General features: G+C 39.4%; 2 protein-coding genes across 2 annotated transcripts in view; one reads left to right on the forward strand and one right to left on the reverse strand.

Annotated features, from left to right (window-relative positions):
• epn1 (epsin 1) overlaps positions 1 to 8220 on the reverse strand; it is a 44764-nt gene extending 36544 nt beyond the window's left edge. The window contains 1 exon segment of the mRNA XM_036127753.1: positions 8118 to 8220. The gene's annotated coding sequence lies outside the window, so the exon portion shown is untranslated.
• Positions 8221 to 14164: 5944 nt separating this feature from the next.
• sbk3 (SH3 domain binding kinase family, member 3) lies at positions 14165 to 21288 on the forward strand. Its single transcript, XM_012875148.3, has 4 exons — positions 14165 to 14443; positions 16775 to 16922; positions 17259 to 17461; positions 20265 to 21288. The coding sequence occupies exons 1-4, from the start codon at positions 14438 to 14440 to the stop codon at positions 21051 to 21053; spliced, it is 1146 nt and encodes a 381-aa protein (XP_012730602.2). The 5' UTR covers positions 14165 to 14437; the 3' UTR covers positions 21054 to 21288.
• Positions 21289 to 22510: the final 1222 nt, after the last annotated feature.

Raw genomic sequence — 22510 nt, forward strand, 5'->3', positions numbered from 1 at the left:
TGCTCACCTCCACTGGTCAAAAATAAAATATGAACCAGAATATTTCAACATTATCAAACCGAAACAAGATGCACCAACACATTTCAGTGCAAACTGAAACCCCTAAAATCTAAAAACAGTAAAAAACAGTGTTTTTACTTCTAATAGATTTTTGTCGATAATTCATTTCATACCACCACACAGCTGTATACTTTTAATGCCTGTTGATACACATTGGACACATACCAAGGATTGAAAAGACGTTGACGCCATCTTGTGGTCGGAGTTCAAAACCCCTTTATTTATAAAGCACACATAGTGGAGCCCAGGTAAGACATACCTGAGACAAAACAAAATAGACAACCAGGAATACTAGGGCTGGACAATTAATCGCATTTGCAATATAATCGCAATTTTAAAAGATGCAATTTCCTAATTGCAGAGGTCTGCAATTTTTTGGCAACGTAACAATTAATGGATATGACGCGTCCTTTACGTGTCGGTAATATGTTTAAAGTGGGTTTGCCTCCATATAGAAGGTAAGAGAGTTGCAGCAGTGAGATAAATCTAAGTTTTATTATTTAGGGTTTATATAATCATAGCTTTTTACCAGAAACTTTCAGGAATCTCATCATAGCATTAAGTCCCGGTCAAATGGTTAAATACAGAGACTTGTTTATGTGTAGCACTTTATTTTCAACAAGGATTGATGTCTAACTCAACAAGCTATTCTTATTATTCTCTTGAATAATAATATTCAGATGAATAAAAACAGTTAAATGTCTTGTTTTAAATAGTCCTTGTCTACGAACGTCTTTATTTACAACACACTTTTTGCTGCTTGTGGTTAATACAGAGAGAAGTCTAAATTAAATCAATATTATGGTTGAAATATAACGCAACTTAGATTTTTGGCAAAATCTTACAGCCCTACTAAACACCTAAATTTCTATCTACTTAATTCCTTCTATCCTTACATCACAATTATTTTCAAATTGACAGTTAAAACACAATGAGCTATTTTAGAGATAGATACATTCAAGCTGTACAGGATTAAAAGTATTTACAGATGCACTCGAACATAAAACTAAAACCACATAACACTGTGTGCTTCGGTCGGTCTGACAATTATCTGAACTTTGAACTCTGCTGCCAAGTCCACGTGTCTATTTATTTAACTCCAGGTAATAATACTCCTTATCACTGCATTCCCAGCAAATGACCAGAAACCTTGGAGCCTTTAACCCAACAGAACATTTAGCCAGAGAAATGGATTTCATAAACGCAGTGCTAACAAAGAAAGGTTTATGTTAATAGACTTATAGTGTGCATAATTTGATGTATCTTATGTGGAAGATAAGCACAATTGTGAAGAGGCAAATCATGATAAATGGTTCCTGAAAGATTATTATTATTATTTTTAATTTTTTTTACAAATCACATTTTTAAGTGCAGGATACGTCTGTATACACACTCGGACCGGTTACAGTTTTTGCACAGTTAAGATATTGACATTTGTGTCCATGCTTCTTTGCAGAACAGCCGAAGCTCAGTCCGACTGGCAGGAATTTTCAAGCCCTGCTACAAAATAGACTTAACTTAAATGTGGATTTTGACTGAAACTGTCTCACACATGAACACATAGTGGAAGCTTTGACCTAAACCAGTGGTGTCAAACTCCAGTCCAAGAGGGCCTTCAGCTTTTAGATGCGTTTCTGGGCCAATACACCTGAGTCAAATAACCAGGTCATCAGCAGGACTCTGGAGAACTTGACTGCAGACTGAGGAGGAAATCCAGCCATTTGATTCAGGTTTGTTGGACCAGGGAAACATCTAAAAGCTGCAGGACACCAGCGCTCGAGGACTGGAGTTGGCATGTGCATGTTATATATTTTTTTTTTGCCACACAGTGTTTTGGAGGTAGGCCAAAAATGTTTGCTTTACCATGTGCTTCTTAGCTGATGTCCTGAATGATGTAATCTTTGTTGTCCCCCTGTTGGACTTTTTGTAGACCACCGTGTCTTGGTAAGTTTGCAGCCGTCCAATAGTCTATTCCTCTTTCAGGATATGGACTGAACAGTGCTCTGAGACATTCAAAGCGTGGTGTATTGTTTTATAACCCAATCCAATAGTACACAACTTAAGCCCTTGCATATCTGGAGTGACCTTTGTCTTCATTTTCGATCTCTAATGTTCGCCAACAAACCCTAAAGCCTCCACAGAATGGCTGTATTTATACTCGAATGAAAATACACCCAGTTGGACGTTATTGCATAACTAGTTTACTTTTAAAGGCAATTAATTACTCTGGAATTTGTTTAGGGGTTTTATTGTAAATGGGGGCAGAATACATACGGTCACTACACCGCACAGAGTTTTATTCATTAAACAATCTGAAAAAATTAATCCTTGTCCTTCCAGTTGACAATTATTCACTGCTTTGTATGATCCTATCACACTAAAAATACAGACACTACATTAAACATTAAAAAAAAAAGGTGAGAAACTTTCAATGCAAATGTCTTCAGTGCAAATGTCTTCGTCCAGACTGGCAGTCAAATTATGGTTAAGGTTTTAAACTGGACACAATCATCACAGCCTTATCTGGCTGATGGTTTAATAACATGTCAATGGATGACACCTGCAGCATAATGGTCAAGCCCACACCAACTCCTCAACATTGTTTCTCCGATACCGCTTACACAGCAGGCTAACCAAATGTTGCTGACCGGAGGCATCCTTTCACTGGCACAATCTGCAGTTTCCCACCAAACAGAAAGCCTACGGCAAAGACCGGCAATAAAACGCAATAAACCAAATACTTTTTAAAGACTCCCGTAAAGTGCTCATTTCCCTGTCAGGATATTCAGGAGATCTTTAGCGATGTTTCCAGAGGCGCTGTGTAAAAATATAACAAATACTGTGCTCAGTTACTCCCTCAACTCCCTTCTATCTAGTAATTTAATGAACATCTTCCTCTAATTATGCAGCTAAGCATTGCCAGGTAACCGAGGCACAGGCCTCTTCTTTCTGTTCCTTCGTATTCCAGGAAAACCTTGTTGTTCGGCTGCACTATGACACAAATGTACCAAAATACACATGTAGACTAATCTCTTAAAAAAAAAAAAAAAAAAAAGTTCACTAAAAGAGATAGCAAGAGGATGTTTGGACTAAACTGCTTTCTCAAACAAGAGGTTTGAAGTTAATACAAAAAAATACATTTCATTTAAAAATAATTTAGGCAAAATAACTTAGGAAAATAAATCTTAAAGTTAGGAATTAAACAGGTACCCCACATAGGTAGCAATAATACTACCGGTGCAACGATCAGTCACAGACTTGCAGTTCTATTACAAAGTTCATATACACTGCCTAACCTACGATAAGAGACATAACATGTCCTCTGTGTCCCGATCGCTCGTGAGCACTGTCCCTGACGCCTTGAGTTAATGATCAGGTTACAGGGGCTACACCTAAATACCGCTGCTCTCAACCAGAACAATACACACATCTTTATTTCACACCTACTGGCTCTTTATTCTGATGTCACAGGGCAAGAAAGAGTCAGGCTATTTTAATAGATACAGGAGGGAAACACAGCCTAAATAATATACATTGCCCCCCCCCTCCATACGCTGCAATATCTATTATTAGGCACAGCCTCGCCTTTACAGCTCCTTGTTACTGTTTAGGTAATTCAAAGTTCTTATTAAGTGTTAATGCCAAAGGAAAAACAGCTCAAATGACAAAAAAGTGCGAGTCCTGTTCATCTCAGGGTGGTACATTACTTAAACATTTTGTTGATCGACATAAACGGGCTTGTTTCCAATGAGTGCTTTAAAGTTTTCAAGGGTGGAGTTTGGTTTCTACTCTTTGTCAAAATCAGTTCTGGACCACGGTCGTGAGAACCTTAGAAATGCTGCAGAGAGCCCAAGTTGACAAGCAAGGCTGCGACATGGTTGTTTGCTCATCTATAGTGTCTTTGCTGATCACCTGAGCACTGAGGCAAGATACACATTTCAAAGTATGTCATTTAAAAATAAAACACACACACACACACAGTTATCCTTAATGTCATCAATCCATGGCAAGAGGAGACCACCACTATTAGCTTTTGGGTAACTGAACTTATTAGTAACTCAGAACTGGCTTGTCATCTGGTTTATCTAATGCAACTCTGCATTTTAAATTGTTCAAAACTGTCTTACGAGGGATTTTTTTTTTTTTTTATTCAGGGGGTGTAGCATGGACCTGTCTCAGGGAAAACTTCTTCAGGTACGTTCTTGAACTTGATGACGTTAAAGACTAACAGCTTCCTGGTCGCTTGATGTTGACTTTTTGATATATTGGCGTCACAAATATTGACAGAAAAGCTCTTGCTGTTAACCTCAAGCCAAATCTTCACGAGAACAAGGTTCCTACACATTTCCAAATTCAGATTTCCAGACGTTTCTAGACTAAACTGCAGATTACTGAGCCACTTACACTTGATTCCGTTCATGGTTACGTAGCCATAGAGTTATTCTTCCAGATAATGCAGCTCAACAACAACAACAACTAAAGCCAGGCCCATACTTGGAGTAAACATGTAAATACGAGAAGTCATAAAGAGGAAATCAACAATCAGCAGAGCATTTAGTACAATATCACGGCTCCTATTTGATATCGTTTACAAATACGAAGAATATAATTCTTAAATAAAAGAAAAAAGTAACCTGAACGCTTGCTCTCTGACAGATTAACAAGTAATCTTATAGCAGTCTGTATTTACAACACAGAAATCAAGATAGTGATACTGAAAGTGTGTTAGATAAGCCGCAAGCTGACATCATGGTGAATAAGTCTGTTTCATCATATCCAGTCAGAGTAAAAAGCAATGTTAGCTGCAGCCATTGATTTCTGCAAACTGATTTTTTTTTTTTTAAAGTACCCCTATTATCAAAAACCGCAGAACAAAAATAGAGAGGAAATGTTTGTACATAATGCCCCCCCCCCCACACACACACACACACACACACACACACACGTACATACACAGTATTATTATTATTATTTCCCTGAGCATAATTAGCCTAAAGAGCATTAGGCGACTCACAGAGCAGAAAAAGGATTGCTGTGGCTGTCTAGACTGTAAAAGAATAACACAAGCCAGACTACACCCTACTAAACAGCTACAGGTAGACCGCAGCGGACAGTCAGCTGAAATAACATCCTGTGAATTCAATGCAGCTTCAATGTTAATTAGATCAAACCAGGAGAAAAAAAAAAAAAAAAAAAAAACTATGCGAGCAAGAATCTCCAGCATTATGTTTTCCAGTGGCGAATCCTTCTGTTTCGAAAAGCTGTGCGTGTCGAAGGAGATCCATTAACAGGTAGGTTACCTAAGGTCACCACCACTAGAAAGAAGCTGCTGCTTTACTCTGTTCATTGCAGCCAACCAGCACAGAGGAATATTAAACCCAAAGATGGCAGGAGGAAAACAACTAAGTGGACAAACTATAATTCAAATCAGTGGTGCAGATAATCTAATAATCATTTGGCTATGTTTTTATTTATTTTTCTATTTAACGCTGGTAATGGCCATAGGAAACCCATAACGATAGATCTTCCCTCTGTATGAACCCTGGGTACATCGCTGTAACAATAGGTGATGTTTCTTAATGTTGCTGTGATAATATCATTTGCCATGCATAAATATAAAGCGCTAATGTCTGTCTGCTTCGGGTTTGCAGCAAACAGAGGCCAGATTGTAAGAAGCCTTTGCAGGTAACTGGTAACAAATGAAATACACGATTCCATCTCCACACAATTTAACAATTGAATGAATAAAACAAATTAGCTGTGTTTCCAGACATTATCCTAATGACAAAACATCACAAGTCTGCTCTGCCTTTTTTTCCCCCCCCACGCTGAGCGTCGGTGCATGGTAATTATCCATTTTCAGAGATGCACCGATCCGGCTATTACCGAACGATACCAATGAATAATTCTCTTTGAGATGTGACCTTCCAATCACTGGTCAGAACTGGGGCTGGGCTGCAAAAAACAATAACACAGATAACATTCTTAATATTGCTACGTCAAACGCAAAGTATTATTTTCTTACGCCGGAAATTTGCACTTACTGTACAGTCTCTTAGTCTTACTGTGTCTTTTTTATGTTTCAACCTTTCTGTGTATCTGCATGCTTCCACTTGTTTGCCACTTTGCTATAGACACACCTGAATTTCCCCACTGAGGGACAATAAAAGGCATTTCTATTTCAATATCAATTGTGACCTACCCAATCATGAGAGCACACTCTCCATGTGCTCCAACAACGAGATCAGACAAAGGTCAAGATCAGGTCTGAGCATACAATACAATTCAAGCCATTCCAACTGGTTGAACATGTTATTGGCAAGCGCACAGTTTCGATTCACGGCTTATAGAAACATTGTAGCCTACCAAATACTGCAACCAATAAGTTGATATGGCATACAATGAAAGTGCAATGGGACTGGCATTGGCTACTAGGGCTGGGTATCATCTAGGATGAGCCGATTCCATACGATTCTCGATACAATACAATTCTCAATATAGCTCAGCTTGATTTGATTTGATTCCAATATCGATATTTATTATTTTGAAATTAATGCTCAGTCATTCAATCCACAAAACCAGCCAAATATTATATTTATGTTCAATTTATTGAACACTGATATATATTAACAGGAAAATAAAGTGCATTTGGTTCGATTGCATTTAACGTATCACAGAAACCAAAAATGTTCCCAAATGTCTGATCTTAAGGACGAAGGAGCTTCTAAAATCCTGACGGCCATTCCGCAAATTCGTCTCACTTGCACTTCCTCGCTGTGAACAGTAATGGCGTGCTGTTATAACGCCCCCTATGGGTTGGGAGGTATATCGATATTGAAAACCAGACTATCGATACTAAATCGATATTGATCTTTGTATCGATTTTCACGCACAGCCCTGCTGGCTACATTGTGCCGGTCTAGTCAAAACACATCATATGTAATAATGTTGACTGATTTCGATCACTGGTGCGTCACTAGGCAATATAAAACGCCGCGTAAGCAGTTCTCCTGCTGTAATGATATCACCCAAGCTGATAGGGCAATAATGATAAATGTGCTCTACCCTAATAATCAAAAGGTTTTGTCCACACCTTTCCGCCTTACCAGAAATATGTTGTGTGAAAAAATGATTGGACAAGTTCAGGTTTGGCATAGATTTGAGAAATTAGGCCTATAATAATATATTGTGGATTTCAAACTAAAATGGAATATAAACAAAGTGAAAGGACAACGTAGTATCATGAGATTAACAGCGTTCACAGCGTACCATCTTAACGTGATGTTCTACATTTTAAAAAGAAAAAGTTTCATTTTGTACAATGCACCAAAAGCAAACGTATTAAGGCTTTTTAACTGTATTATGCAAGGTAATAACGTGCCCTCCACCCTGTGAAACCTACCCGGAGATAAGGCAAACAACCGTTGGTCGCACAACCGTTGCTCCTGTCACACCTACCAAGTTGAGAAGCTAACTAACGGTTAGCCATCAGTGATGCAACTGTTAATTTTTACCAGGCTTTGCGACGGCAATGAACTTCGGGATCGTGAACTCGCATCAAACAAGCATTACTGACTCTTAGTGTGATAACAGAGAGCGAAAGAAACCACCCTGCTAGCGAGGCAGCCAACTCCCCCCTCTAAAGCTAATCGAAACTGTTGACTAGCAGTTCCCCCCCAACCACCACAGTCTGGCTTTTTAAGTCAAATAAAACGTACAAACCCGAGCAGAAGATGTCCTAATAAGTAGGCAGCGTGTGGTAGAGTAAAAATAGCCACCCACCATTCATGACAGCGAGTTATCCCCCTCTAGATACAAGGGTTGAGGTTACCTGTCAGTTTGACTGATAAAGAAATCACTTGCTGCTAGCTATCTAGCTAGCCCCTGATGCTAGTTCGCAACTGGCAGCCTTGGTTGCTCCCTCTGCACAGGGGTTTAGGTGGCAAAGACGCGTCCTGCTTCAGGACAGTGTTGCCCACCCTCGCCCCACAACACGAAACCACCACGGCATGTTGACAACACAAGACAATTAATATTAAAATGAAGTGTGTACTGACCCTGCTGAAGCCTGACTGTACGAGGAGATGGCCGAATTTCCGCTTCCGTTCTCGCCTACAGGAAAGACCGCACCCCCTGTCGCTGTGTTTTCCTGTGATGGTAGTAGAGCTCATGAATAATTTAGTGTCATTAAAAAAAAAAACGAAGAAAAAAAAAAAACATGCTAAATACTGAAAAAAAAAAAAAACTATGCAAATAATTACACACGTGACTGTGTGCTACAGGAACGTATTTTAACCATAACCTCGTTGATGTTCATCTTTGAAGGAGGAAGAAAACACATCCTTCTTTTTTATTTTATTTTATTATTATTTTTTAGCTCTTTTATTTTTTTATTTTATTTTATTTTATTTTATTTTATTTATTTATTTATTTTTAATGGGGGGGGGGGGGGGGGGGGGGTTGTTTTGTGTTATTGTTTTACACGGGACGTTTAATAACAGCCTTGACAGAACAGACTAATGAACAGGAGCCAAAAGAAGAAAGAAAAAATACAGTTCTTGATATAAATGTATGTGTTAAAAATACTGATCTTAAAATTAAATGTTTCAAATGGATCGCGTCAAACCCAGGCCAAACTCTCACGTTATCTTTGTCTGATACGAAGTTTGTTTCGATGATGAAAAATAAATAACTCTGAAAGGGGGACAGATGCTTTTTTTTTTTTTTTTTTTTTTTTTTTTTTTTTGTGGTCCGCTCTCGCCTCATATGTTGGACCGAGAGATTTATCAGACAGAGAGAGTTATGCTTCTGTTTCCTACACCAAAACCTGGTTGCAATGCCTTATACAGAAAAACTCAATCTAATTTCAGGTAATTATGTACAGTTTGAAGTCATTGCATGGTATAGTATCAAATCTGCACTGTTGGCAGGTTTTGCATAATTACAATAATATTGGAAAAGTGATAAAAACAAATGAAAAAAAATAATGAATGAGAAAAAAAAACTGAAACGTAGATGTAATAGCTTCGTACCTAAAGAGTCATAATTACGATCCATGTGACAGCCAGTTTGAGCTTATCCTTGTAGGGATGTGTGGAGCTGTAACTGATTGTCACAAATACAAATACAGTTTTATTATTTTTGGCACAATCTGCAGTTTTAACATTATCTAATCCTACAATTTGTTATACGTTTGGAAATGGGCTCAAGATGAATACTGTTTTTTTTTTTTCACAGTTTGCTTGATAAGGTAAGATACGTTTTCAATGCTATAACTTGCTTAACTTTGGTTTCAAGACAACATTATATGTGAAAGATAATATTATTGCCATAGAATAAACATCAATGCTCAGTCAAATTAATTTTAGTTCATTGGAGTGTTATATCATTTAATTCCAGCCACTATTTATTAAGTAATTGATTGTCAGAGACGAACGAGGGATCAGAAATCTCCTTAGCAGTCCATTGTCAGTTGTTTCCCTGGTAACACAACACTGCAACAAAAGAGTAATGGACAAAAAACCTGACAAACATTAAGTTGCATTTAGAAGTATTTAATCAAATCCAGCTAAAATTACCTTGATAGAGTATGTTAAGGTTGTCATCTCTTTTCAGAAATGCAGTATCTCGATTTCTCCACTGAGGGGCAGTATTCCGCTACTTGTGGCTTCGACTGAACGCAGACCAACCTGATTAGTGTCGAGAGTATTCGCTAGAAAAGCACAGTAAGCCCTGTAAATCAGAAAACCATGGACAGCTGGTCTGCATCTGGGATACAAACTCTCCTTTTATCCAGCAAATCTGAAAGTCTTTGTTTCTTTGGCTGAATTTGTATTGACGCAAGCATTTCAGCACAACTCAAGAAAAGCACAGAACTGCAATTCAGATTTCCATCTGACTCAGAAAGAGATGATGATACTGGCACAAATTAAGTAATTTTGACAGGTCCCCTTCGGCGTTGTTACGGGGAAACTCTTTATCATTTAATCTGCCAGAGCGTTACTTTGAGTTCCTTACTGCTGCCAAAACCTGGTTGCAACAAGAATAAAAAATTCCCACAAGACTTTTGATAAACAACTGGATAAAGTCACTTTTTAAGATATGATTTGAAAGGAAATAAACATCTCAGTTGGATGACAAGTATTTTTCAGATTTCTGTCCCTCTTTTTTCTATTATTTATTAAAATACAAATATATGTAAATATCTGAAATCTGGTTTTCATCTTTGAAACTGAGTTTTTTTTATCTGTTAGGTCCAGAGGTGAGTGAAGTGTGTGTTTGCCCCTTTCTTTCTTTTGTTGTTGCTGCATCAACCCTCTACTGTATGCAACATTTGGGGGTATTTTCTGTTTTGAATTACATTGATGGTAGTAAAGATTTTTATGTCAGTTGAACTGTGCTGTCTATGGCAGATTGCATTCAGCAAAATAAATTGGGATAAAATGTATATTTGTGACAGTCCGGAGGTTCCTAAAAAAGAAATGACTCAAAATCCGTTCTTGTCCAAATTATCTGTGGTGTTGACTCAGCGCTAATTATTTCCTCGGGCCTGAGAGCTTTTGTATGTCTCACTGAGTCATGGTTTAGAGCTGAATGACAGTATTGTTCTGAGATGCCAGAGCAGGTAAAGTCAAAAGAAAAACACCATCTTAAAATAGGCAAGAAAAGTTTCCCCCCTTTAAAGTTAAATGTGAAGATATCAACTATGAACCAAGACTTTTGCACAGTTTTGTATTAGTATTCAAAAGCAAGCGAAAATGTAGGACGTCTGATATGAACTAGCTTATATCATGGAATGCTGTCCCAAATGTAACACTTTTATTAAACTTTGCACATCATGTAACCTACCATGACGGACCCCAAAGAGTATCCTTGTGGCATACGTGGAAATCCCTCTGTGCCTCATTACCCATCTGAGTAAAGTGTATATATAATCAGCACAAGTGTCAGAATTCATGAATGAAAGCAGCTGTGTTCGGATCGGCTTGTATCAGTAGGGAAAGGTGGGGTTTCGTTTTGGAGCCGTTAAAGCTGGTTGTCACAACAGGGGCCAGATGACCCTGTTGTGCAAGCATGAGCACGAACACACGCTGGTGCTTCCAGAAACCCAAGCAGAGACAGGCTCTTGTGTTAGCAACCTGTGTTTGGCTTACATAATGCACAGCCGTCTGGCCGGTGACAATAATAGTGCTGCAGCATGTACGTATAGGTGGACTGTACTGGGGTGGATGGAAAGAAGAGGAGGGTGTTAAAGCCATGGGAGCTACAGGAGAGGCTTGACCTGCAGCTGGCCTGGTGCTAACAAGGAAACCGAGCGGGAATGCAGAGGCAGTACAGCATCGAGCTGGGTTTTACGACGTCAGCTGTCAGCAAATGTCAGTTTGTGATGACAGGCAATAAAATGCAGACTAAATGCAATAAAATCAGGCAAGATTTATGCTGAAAACTGTAAATGAGAAAGTGAAAACAGAGAAAAAGCGATGTCAAACCACACGTATCAAGTGAAATCAGTCTGAGCTGATCTGGTCCCCGCTTTTCACTATTTTTTTTTCTTCCTCCTGCAAAGATAGTAAAAGGTTAAATGTATAAAACTGTTACTATGAATCTGACTTGAAAAATATAGAGAATGAATAAATAAATCCATTTAATAAATAAATAAATCTGTTGTTATAATATGAACGATGCATAATCACGTAACTGTTATACTTATATTGGACATTTTTTATTTCAAAATTGACCATATTACTATAAAATTAATATTTCTAAACATCCTAAGGTCCATTTTACTGCATCTGTCTACTCTTATTCAACTTTTTTTTTTTTCAAAAAATCTCACAAGCAGTGGGCAAAGTTCCATATTACAGGAGTCCTTAACTATGAAATAATAATGATGATAACATTTATGTTAAAGCACCATATAAAACCCTCAAGGACACCAAATACCAAATGGCAGTAGGCTATGCAGAAAATAGCAAATGAAAGCTTCAAAGATTTAAAAATCAACACAACATAAACATAAATAGCACCAGTAAAAGTTTAAATTATTTCAAACAACCTTGAAAAATGTGTTTTGACAAGTTAATCAAAAATTACACCAAAGCTCTAAACTTCATAAGGAAAGATCAGAGAACTGTCAAGAGAACAAGACAATGTATTTGACTTATCTAAAACAGATTTAGTTGTCATACTGCATGGTCTTATTTTTTAATGATTTGATTTAAATAGGTTGTAAATGTATTTGATATTTTCTATGAAATCTGAGGTAGAAATTGGTTAATAAAAAGAAAAGGGCCTAAAAAGAACTCTGGGGAACACCACTGACAATTAGAGAAGTTTGGGATCTGAAATATGCAACTATACTGATTACAGTCTGAGAAGTAAGATTCAAACTATGTATATGAAGCGCAATGACACCACCTGACTAGTATTATCAGAAGAATATCATGAAATTAATGCAGAAATCAGATCAAACAGGTTTTCCCACATAGCAAAAATAAATAAATAAATCTTTCTCAACTGAATGACACAAAACACATGTGAGAGTTTATTTAGTTCCTGTCTTTTTTTAACTGTTTTCTGTTTTTTAATGGTAGTAAATTGTTTTTGTGTGTTTTTATGTCACTGCTTTTGCCAGACTCTGTGAGTATCTTAGATATTATGATGAATACACGTACACGACAAATCAATATGCATACCTAAGTACAAGGTAACTTCAATCACACATGAAAAAAAAAAAATTCTAACAAAACATGTTTTTATTTTACTCCACCTCTCGCCTCAAAGACCACCAGAGATAAGCACCAGCCCTCCCACCATGCACAGATATGCTGGTACAGACAATGGATTCAATGCAATTCAATTCCATACCACATGTCATCTTTACAAAGTCACTTTACAAAGTCACTTCCATCAAATCATGCAAATCATTGGTCAAAACATTTTCTATCCAAGGAAACATGGTAGATTGCATCCACTCCTCCTGAAAGAGCGTGCAGCCACAGTGGACAGTCGTTTGCATTGTTGTTGACTTTGCAGCAATCCCTCATACCGAGCATGCATGTAGCGACAGTGGAGAAGAAAACTCCCATTTAACAGGAAGAAACCTCCAGCAGAATCAGGCTCAGTGAATCAGGCTCAGTGTGAGCGGCCATGTGCCTCGACCGACTGGGGGTTTGGGAAGACAGAGAGACACAATAAGAGCAAAGCAGCACTGATCCAGGCATACGTTTTATGTTAGAGAGGGTAATGGCAGATGATCTGCCCCGCTAGGATGGTGTCACAGCTAAACAGAACACCAGGACAGATGTAGCTACTATGAAGAGAGAAAAAAAACAGGGAACATAAAGTTAAAAGTTGAAATAACGCAAAATTGGACAATAGTAGGAGAACTTAGCAGAGTGAGAGAAATGTGCATAAAAATGGATGCGTGAATGAATATTCTAATTTGAATGAAAATGTCTTTTGATTTGTTCTCTGTGAATTAGATGGTGCTGTTGCTGCTGAATTTTATTAATATAGAAAATAAACAAAAAAATTAAGTAATAGTATATTGGTGATTTTAATAATAATAGCATTTACTGTATCTAATACAATTTAAAAAAAATGAATAAAAATGCCCAGTAATATGGGAAAATAAAGAGGTTTACATAACACAAGGTAAATCCCAGTAATTATTGGGGGATCAGAGAAACAGTTTGATGGCCTGTTCCAACCATTCCAGCATACCCGTTGATTAAAAGAGGCATCCTAGACAGCATGGGGAATTTGACTCACACACACTTACTGAGAAGGTAGTAGAGAGACGTGGAAATAAAGGAGGAGGGGCAGGGGTGCAAAAGGGCACAAAGTAGGTGACAGCTGGAACGAAGGGGGGAAAAAAAGGTAGAGGGTGCTCAAGATCATGGACACAGTGGGAACAGTGCTGCACAGTGTGTGTGTGTGTGTGTGTGTGGGGGGGGTCTTGAAGGGACCGTGAGGGAGAGCTTTCGAATACCTTGTAACTAGTTCACGCATGTTTGCCAGAATAACAGACCAGAGATCGCATGGGAGGGGGGCTTGGCACAGGAGTGGGAAGGGAGAGAGAGAGAGTGAGAGAGAGAGAGAGAGAGTTTAGTCTGTATGTCCCCTGGGGAGATGCACACAGCCAATGCCTGGGTTTCCATAAACACCGAAGAGCGTTTCTGCTAGGCAGCTGCCAGGATCACCGGAGCAAAGCCTAAAATATAAAGTTTAATTCCAGTTTAAAAGTCAGCTCGGCAGCAGTTGTGCTCCACATCCCTAGCTTTGAATAGAGACGTTAGATAAGTATCGATTTGATGATGACAAACTGAAGACAAACTGAACAGAGATCCTCCGGTAGAATTAAAAAAGAAAAAAAATGACGGTAAGTTCTTTTCTGTCAATTTCAAAATACACGAGCCCCTTGGAAGATGATACTAGTACGAAAAGATTGAGAATTTTGCATGTAAATGTATTAGTGTGCATGTGCAGAGTGCTTTAAATGTCCTGTCAAATGTGTGGTTTTGCAACTACACACTTAAGATAACACAAAGCTTTTGCATACGCTCACTGATTGGTACCTGTTCAACAAGTGTGTGAAGCAGAAGTTTAATGATCCACCTGTCTAGAGGCTGGATGCTGTTTAGTACTTCCTTCGACTATGTTTAAAGAGTTAGCTCCATCAGGAACAGTAATAAAACCTTTCAGCACTTGTTGATTGTTGAAAAAGATTACAGATAAATAATCACTTAGTAGCTATTGAACACAGCTGAACTAAAACTTAATGGTGATTCTGTACTGACTCAGATAACAAAGCATGTCAGCAAATGTAAGAGTGATCTGCTTCAAAATGACCAAAACGCAGCAGAATAACTTTGTTTTTTCTTGTCACGCGGGAAAGAGAGGACGTGACCAATGTGACGAGCAGACAGCACCTTCTGTTCCCAGTTTGATGAATTTAATCTAAACTTGATCTGTATTCAAGAATACACCTCAGTTTGATCATCTTCTTGTTTACGGTTCAGTGCATATATCAAGTTTACATGTTCCTTTTTTTAACCCAGACTAATAAAACTGTTGTTTTTATCACCTTGTGAGTTCTCCAAGATCTAATGAAACTTTCAGAACACGCATGATTCTTGGCACAATTGATCATATCATGGTAATATTAGCGTTGAGCACCTCTCTCAAACCGGACGAAACTGTACACCTGATCCTGTTTATTTTTTTTTACAAAAAAAAAACGATGAATGGTTTCTTGCAGAAGATTTCACAATCCTTGAACTTTTCCACATTTTGCCCAAATGCTCATTGAGGATCTTTTTCCAGCTACCAGAACAAACCTACAACCAAATAAATTAATAAAAATTCAAGGGCAGGGTAGCCAGTAAGAGTCGATGGGAAGATGGCTGAAGCTAAATACAGGAAGAAAAACACTTGAGACAGGTAGAGATGTTCATCTTCCAGCAGGACAAGAACCCTGGAAATGCAGCTAGAAGTTCGATTAAATGGCTTAGACAAGAAGCAGATGCACGCACTAGAACAGTCAAAGTCCAGACCTAAATCCAATGGAAAATCTCCAGAAAGACTTGAAAATTAATGCTCTCACACACACACTCTCCATTTAACCTCAAAGCACAGGTATCATCCTGGTTTACTAACAAGATGACTGCTTAAAGTCTATTTAGGCTATTTGGGGGTAAAAGTGCAAAGGGGGCGAATGCAAATATACGCTTTCAAATTTCTGTTTGTAAAACTCAACTTATAAATGCCCTAGTCATACTAGTTTCTGTTAACATAAAACCCCAACTAGCAGTTCTAATGAGACAAAATATGGAAAAGTGTCTAGAACTGACACTTCTGCAGTCCACAGCAAGTCGGATTGTTCCCCAGAAAATATGAACATATGATGTAAACCTTCAGCATCACCCTGTATCATCTGATCTTCTAATCCAGCCACCCTCATTGATCTGATAAAGCTAAAACCAGATTCACTGAATGATACCGGGGTGATAATCATCCATTCTACAGCTATATAGGCAACAGTTTACTTGAGATTTGTCGCTTGGTTACACAACAAGTGAAAGGTCACAAGTAAAAATATGCCATCCACCTTTGATCGCCTCGTCTTTTGTGCTAAGCTGGATGTCGAAGCTGTTGACACCCTTCATAGTGTGCCGGTTCATGTTGGGCTCTACTTCAAAAGAAATCATTGGGGATGTGACTTCATGAGACAAAGTGTGATGATGGGAACAGAGGCTGAATGACAGAGCCAAATGGCCTGATTGTCCCAATCAGACATGTCAGGAATTAGTCTTGTCTACTGTAAACATCAGGGAAGATCAAGGCAGATTAGTCAAAAGTGATAAATAACACAATATGTTCCACTAACCTCTGCCAAATGCTAACTGAGGATCTTTTTTTTTCCAGCTACCAGAACAAACCTGCAACCAAAGAAATTAATCAAAATTCAAAATTGCAATTAAGAAGATACATGAGACCCATGTTTTCCAGGTCTTGTCACGTTGCAGGTTCACGTTACTCCCATAGAATGTGCAGCCTTAGAATCACACTTCATTTTTCTTAACTTTTCTATCATCACATGCCGGTCAAACCACGGGTCTAATTTCCTCGGATGCTACAGAATCAAACCCCGACGCTCACAGCACTGACACAGAATCTGGATTTGTGTTCCTGTTTGCATGCGACCGTCCAGGCGGAGGCAGCTAAGGAACTCGACGAGCTATGTTTCCTGTCAGCGCAGTCCCTGCCCAGTCTGAAGGTGTCGAAGCACTTCCAGGTGCTGAAACTCCTGGGAGAGGGATCGTATGGAAAGGTCATGCTGGCCCTGCACAGGAAAAGAGGTCAGTGCTCGACTGGAAGGCGTGGGCCACGACTGCGGCCGGGAGTGTAAAGTTATTTTTCCTCCTCTAATTAAGACACTAAATGTGTGCGGTCAGCTTTTGCAGGGCTTCGTTTAACCTTTAGTGCTTCTGTTACTGTAATGAAGGGCTCCGATGCATTCTGCGGGATAGGGTTGCAGCAGCTGGAGTAAAGCCGCGAAACAAAGTCGCTCCAACAGGGGATTAAATTTGTTAACCGTGTCAGTGATGGACAGCACTTGCGGCGCATGAATGATGACAGGTTTTAAATCGTCCACTTCAACTCAAAACCTCCAATGTTGCTTCGATTCCCATCAGGAACTCCCATGGCTCTGAAGTTCTTCCCTCGGAAGTCCACCGCGCTCACCTCTTTCCTGCGGGAGTACAACCTCTCCCTCCTTTACTGCACCCATCCGTCTCTGACGAGGGCCCTCGGCATCTTCTTCTCCACGCCGTCCTACTATGTTTTCGCCCAGCAAGCCTGTCTGTACGGGGATCTCTACAGCGTTGTCGTATCGGAGGTCAGTTTCAAGCCTAGAATCTCCCTTTTGTTGCTGCTTCAAATGTGGCTCCAAAAAAAAGTCCATACAGCCTGTGCAACTGATCCCACACTGCAAAAACAGAACTAGAAATAAGTAAAATGTTCTTAAAATTTGTGTATTTGTCCTTGATTTGAGCAGGTAAATAAGATGATTTGCCAATGGAATAAGATTTTTGCACTTAAAATAGGAACAATTCATCTCAATCATCTTATTTCAAGTGCAGGATGTCTAATTATCTTATTTTAGGGGTCAAAATACTCATTCCATTGGCAGATAATCCTATTTACCTGCTCAAATCAAGGATAAATACACTAACTTTAAGAACATTTTACTTATTTTTAGATCCGTTTTTGCAGTGCAACTGGACAATCAATCTGTTTAACGACATCTGCATGACAGACGTGTCGACGCTGCAGGCGTCTGTGGGGGTTATGGTGGACATTAGCTGTTTCTCTGCTGATCCACTCGATCTGAGCTCTTTATTCTACCAGTAAAAACTTGAGACGAGCTTAATAACAGCCCCGCAGTACACCTATTTCTGTGTTTGTGCCTCTGCCAGTAACACAGCGGAGAACTGATAAGACCAAGTGCGCCCTGCATTAGGTGAGTCTGAGACACAGCAGGGATTTCCAAGAGCGTCAGCAACCGTCGCCGTGACGTAGGTTTGAATCTCAGCAAGGCGATGCTTGAAGAGCTTCGACAAAAACTGCACCCGTTAGGATGAGGATCTATGTTTTGTACAAACAACTAAAAAAAGAAGTAAAGAAACACCTAATTTTAGTTCAAACTAAAACGTAAAGCTTGTCAGGAACACGGCTCAGACCAAGAATGTTATAATGACTCCACTCTCAAAAGTCTCATCCTGGTTTATGCGGCTGAGATCTTATGATCCTTCACGCTGATATTGGACCGTTATGTTCAAAGACATCTGGGGTGCAGGGGTGAAAATAATGTTTCTCTGTTGCCAACAACAGAATTGGAAAAGCAGAATGTGTAAAATCTGATGGAGTAATTATCAGATCCCAAAATATGTAGAGAAAACCAAAAAAAAAGCAAAATTCAGTTCAATGTCAGTAACTTACTTACTTAAACAGCAACATTTTTCTTTGCTTTTCTGTATTTACCTTTATATGGAACAGCCTTTTTCCATACATGTTTCCCACGGGATGATCATTGGTGACTGATGATTGTTCAGTCATCATTTTCTCAGTCAATAACACCCAATGCAACCGTGACCACAGATTAGGAGGGTTTTTTCTCATCTGCCAAACAACAAACCAAATGTTTAACTAAAATGGACAGAATAGTCTTGATTTAAAAACTGAAAAGGGCCCTACAGTTTTACCGTTTTAAAAGAAAGCCATTCAGATCTTCCAACAGTTTTGAGGCTCAGTTTGTTTTCCATTTTCTTGGTGTAAAAAAATAGTTTTAGTCTTTTCTCAGCAACAAGGATGAACTTGGTCACTCATTTTGAAATAAGCTTGCAGCATTTAGTCAAGTCTAATGAATGGGTGTGCCCAAATCTGCTATTGAGTAAATAGCATGTTATGTTTGTGGTTCTATTACTATGAAATCAAGAGGAAAGCAAAAAATGTAGTCAACAAAATGTACAAATACTTTGTGTTTTCCATTCCATTTTAAGAAGACCTTGGTTTTCCTGGATCTTTTTTTTTTGAAAGGTCTCATTTCAGTCAAAATCTTGTGTTGGTGGAAATCTCAACCTTGGAGAAGCAAAAATAAATAAGCACTGTCCAATAGGGTAGCCTGCGACTGCACTGTCAGTCCCAGGCTACACAAAATCATCTTAAGGACTGAAAAATGGCCCTTTGGACATTGCTGATATACTGTTAATGAACCATTATGATCTTTTTGAGATTGGAGTTGTTTTAAGGTTGTAGAAATGTGTTTCGATCTTGGCCCTGCTCAGACTGGCTGTTAGATTCAGCCTCTGGGACCAACTAATATGGATTTATACTAAATGAAGACGCTAAAACTGTTATTCACTGCAAGTGAGCTATAAACTACTTGTAACTTTTTAACGGTCCCTCACTTTACAAACCCTGAACTCCCCCTTTGAAGGAAAGGAATGTATTAAAAATAAATAGACTGAAGTTATTCCTTGCAGTATATCAAGGAAACCCATGAAAAACACTTTTGTTACGGTTGACAAAGAAAGTTAAAGTTACATTCAAAATAACATGTTTAATATAATTCAAAATAAAGATATCAAGCGAGTTCTATCTAGCTTCAGCAAAAACATTTTAAAATCCAAAATTATTATCATGAAATGTGACCTTTACCAAATCTACAAACAGCTGAATAATAACCTTTGTAGTGTTTGCAAAAGACGAGGAACTCCTCGAACTCAGCAGACCCTCATAGAGGGTCTGCTGAGTTCGAGTTCTCGTTCGAGTTCTATTAATCATGTTGCTTATGTACCCATAAGCAACATGATTAATAGAAAATCTCATTTACCTAAAGATTTATTTGTGAAAATTAAATTTAAAATATTCTAAATAATAAACCTACACAATCATCTTCAATATTTGAATGTTACGAAAAAGTATATTTATATCAACGACCCCATTACACAGAGTCTGGTGTTCAAATCTTTGTTTCTGTTAACGATGTAATCCGCTTATAGCTTATTAGCATATCACATCAGACCAAAGGTTGTTGTTTTCAAAAGGCGCTTTTTTTTATCAAGTTATTTAAAAAAAAAAAGTATGAATTAAACGACTAGTTTCTAGATGCTTTGATCAGGACATTCTGTCTGCTTCAGGTCGGGGTAAATGAGGACTGCGTCCAGCGGGTGATGTCCCAGCTGAGCGGCGCCGTCACTCACCTCCACTCCCTGGGCTTCGTCCACCGCGACATCAAGCCCGAGAACATCTTCCTGTGTGACAGCTCCTGTCGATGGGTCAAACTGGGCGACTTCGGCCTCACCCGGGCTGTCGGCACCACGGTCCGAGGCGTGTGGTACGAATCTCCCTTCTGCACCCCTGAGGTGGAGCCTGCCAAGAAGGCCGAGAAAGAGATGGAGAGGAGGCTGAAGGAGGGGATCGAGGACGAGGAGGGCATGGAGGAGATTGAGGACATCTGGATAAGCGTGCAGCCCAGTATTGACAGCTGGGCCCTCGGTGTGCTCATCTACTGCCTGCTGACCGGCTGCTTCCCCTGGGAGGAGAGCACGCACGATGCGCCCGGCTACCGTAAATTCAAGCAGTGGTTTGACCGTGAGGCAGAAAAGGAGGACAAAACGGGACATGTTGAGGAGGAGGTTGACAGTTACCGAATCATGGAGCAAAAGCAAAGGAGCAACCCTCCTCCCTCACAGTTCGAGGGCCTCAGCCCGCTAGTGATGACTCTTTTGAAGGAGCTCCTTCACCCTGATCCCAAACACAGAGCGAGCCCGGAGGAGATCCTGAGCTACCTGGGAGGGCCGTGGCTCATGGAGACAGCAAGAGAGGAGCAGAGGAGGGAAGAGGAGGCTGCTAAGGAGGCCAAGAAAGTAAGAAAAAGAGGAGGAGTGGAGGAGGAGCTGCTCAGAGAAGGAAGAGGAGAGAGATGAGCTTCAGATTCTGTTTTGTAGATAGTTCAAAGGAATAAGGTGCTGCTTTTTACATACATGTCTGTAAATATCCTTCACTGAGGTTTCACTTTTAATGTTTTATGTATATATCGGAGTGTTTTTGATTGTCCTGATGAATTAATTACATAAGAAGAATGTAAGATCTGAACAGGTCCTTTGTCTTGCTTACAAACGCCTCTGGTGAAACTGTTTTAATAAAATAATCCTACGTGAATCTCTGTAATCTTTCATGCACTCAATCTTCATCATAAACAGCAACGTCTTTGAATTCTCAAGCTTTGCACAGGGTTAATATTCAGAGAAGAAGCCAAGAGGGACATAGTAGCTCTGCAGGAGCTGCAGAGATCTACAGCTCAGGTGGGATAATCTATGAAGAGAACAAATATCAGTCGAGCACTTTATCAGTTATGGAAAACAGGCGCAAAATGAGGCATTGATGAAAGAAAGCCATACGAAATCCTATTCAAAGCTTGAGACAAGCCATGCAGGGAACACTGCATCTCATGTGGTCAGATGAGATCCAAGTGCAAAACAAACTGTGTGACACAATTGACCACACATCAACCAAAGCAACTCACCAATCCACTATTACACACAGCGGTTACTGCGCCATGCTGTGGAGATGCCTTTCTTCACCGAAGCTCTTCAAAGTGGTAGAGGGGTGGAGGGTGATGTTTAAAGGAGCATAGCCCAAGTTTCAGGATTTTGCCAGCCGTCTGCCCCCTCTGGTGTCAAGTTGACACCAGTGTTGTGCATGGGAGAAGAGGAAAAGCATCTGATGCTGTGACTGCACAGGTCTTTTGTCTAGAAGGGTAATGTCTTCTGAGCTAAGAAAGTTATAAATATTGAAGTTAGCCCGTGTTCTCTCGCTAATACGTCGATTACGGCGGAGACTCAATGAAGTAGCCAGGTGAACGAGAGCAAGCAGCTCGTCACACCCACACGCACACCCAGAGGATTTGGCCCAAATCGGCCTATGGAGGCAACCTCTGTAAATAGAGGAAAATGTTACATGCTGGGTAATTGTAAGGGCATGTATGGGAAAGAAAATAAATAATATTTGCAGTAACTTCAAAACTTGCACCATGCACCTTTAATGAAAATTCTCATCACACTTTTCAAAGCAAAGGTTTTGGGAAACCATGTATGATTTTACTTCCACCCCACAAAAACTCGTTACCGTGTCAGCCCGTCACATGGAATCCCAACGCAATACAGTATATGGTTTTAGCGTGACAAATCGTGAAAAAGTTTGATGGTCTAAATAAGTCGCAAGACACATTAGGAGTATATTTTGGGAGGAAGGAGGCAAAACAAATGAGAAACCTTGCAAGAACATGCAAGATCTGCACAGAAAAGTCTTTATTGGGTTTTGAACCGAGGACCCTCTTGCATTTCTATCAACCATATCATCATACAGCCTGCGGCCCACAGGT

This window comes from Fundulus heteroclitus, chromosome 3, assembly GCF_011125445.2.
Source record: "Fundulus heteroclitus isolate FHET01 chromosome 3, MU-UCD_Fhet_4.1, whole genome shotgun sequence".
Lineage (NCBI taxonomy): Eukaryota > Metazoa > Chordata > Actinopteri > Cyprinodontiformes > Fundulidae > Fundulus > Fundulus heteroclitus.

Excerpts from the sequence above, each read along its gene's own strand:
- sbk3 (XM_012875148.3), top strand. Across the intron at positions 16,923-17,258 it reads GGCCCTGCACAGGAAAAGAG|GAACTCCCATGGCTCTGAAG; the intron begins GTCAGTGCTCGA and ends GATTCCCATCAG. Across the intron at positions 17,462-20,264 it reads ACAGCGTTGTCGTATCGGAG|GTCGGGGTAAATGAGGACTG; the intron begins GTCAGTTTCAAG and ends TGTCTGCTTCAG.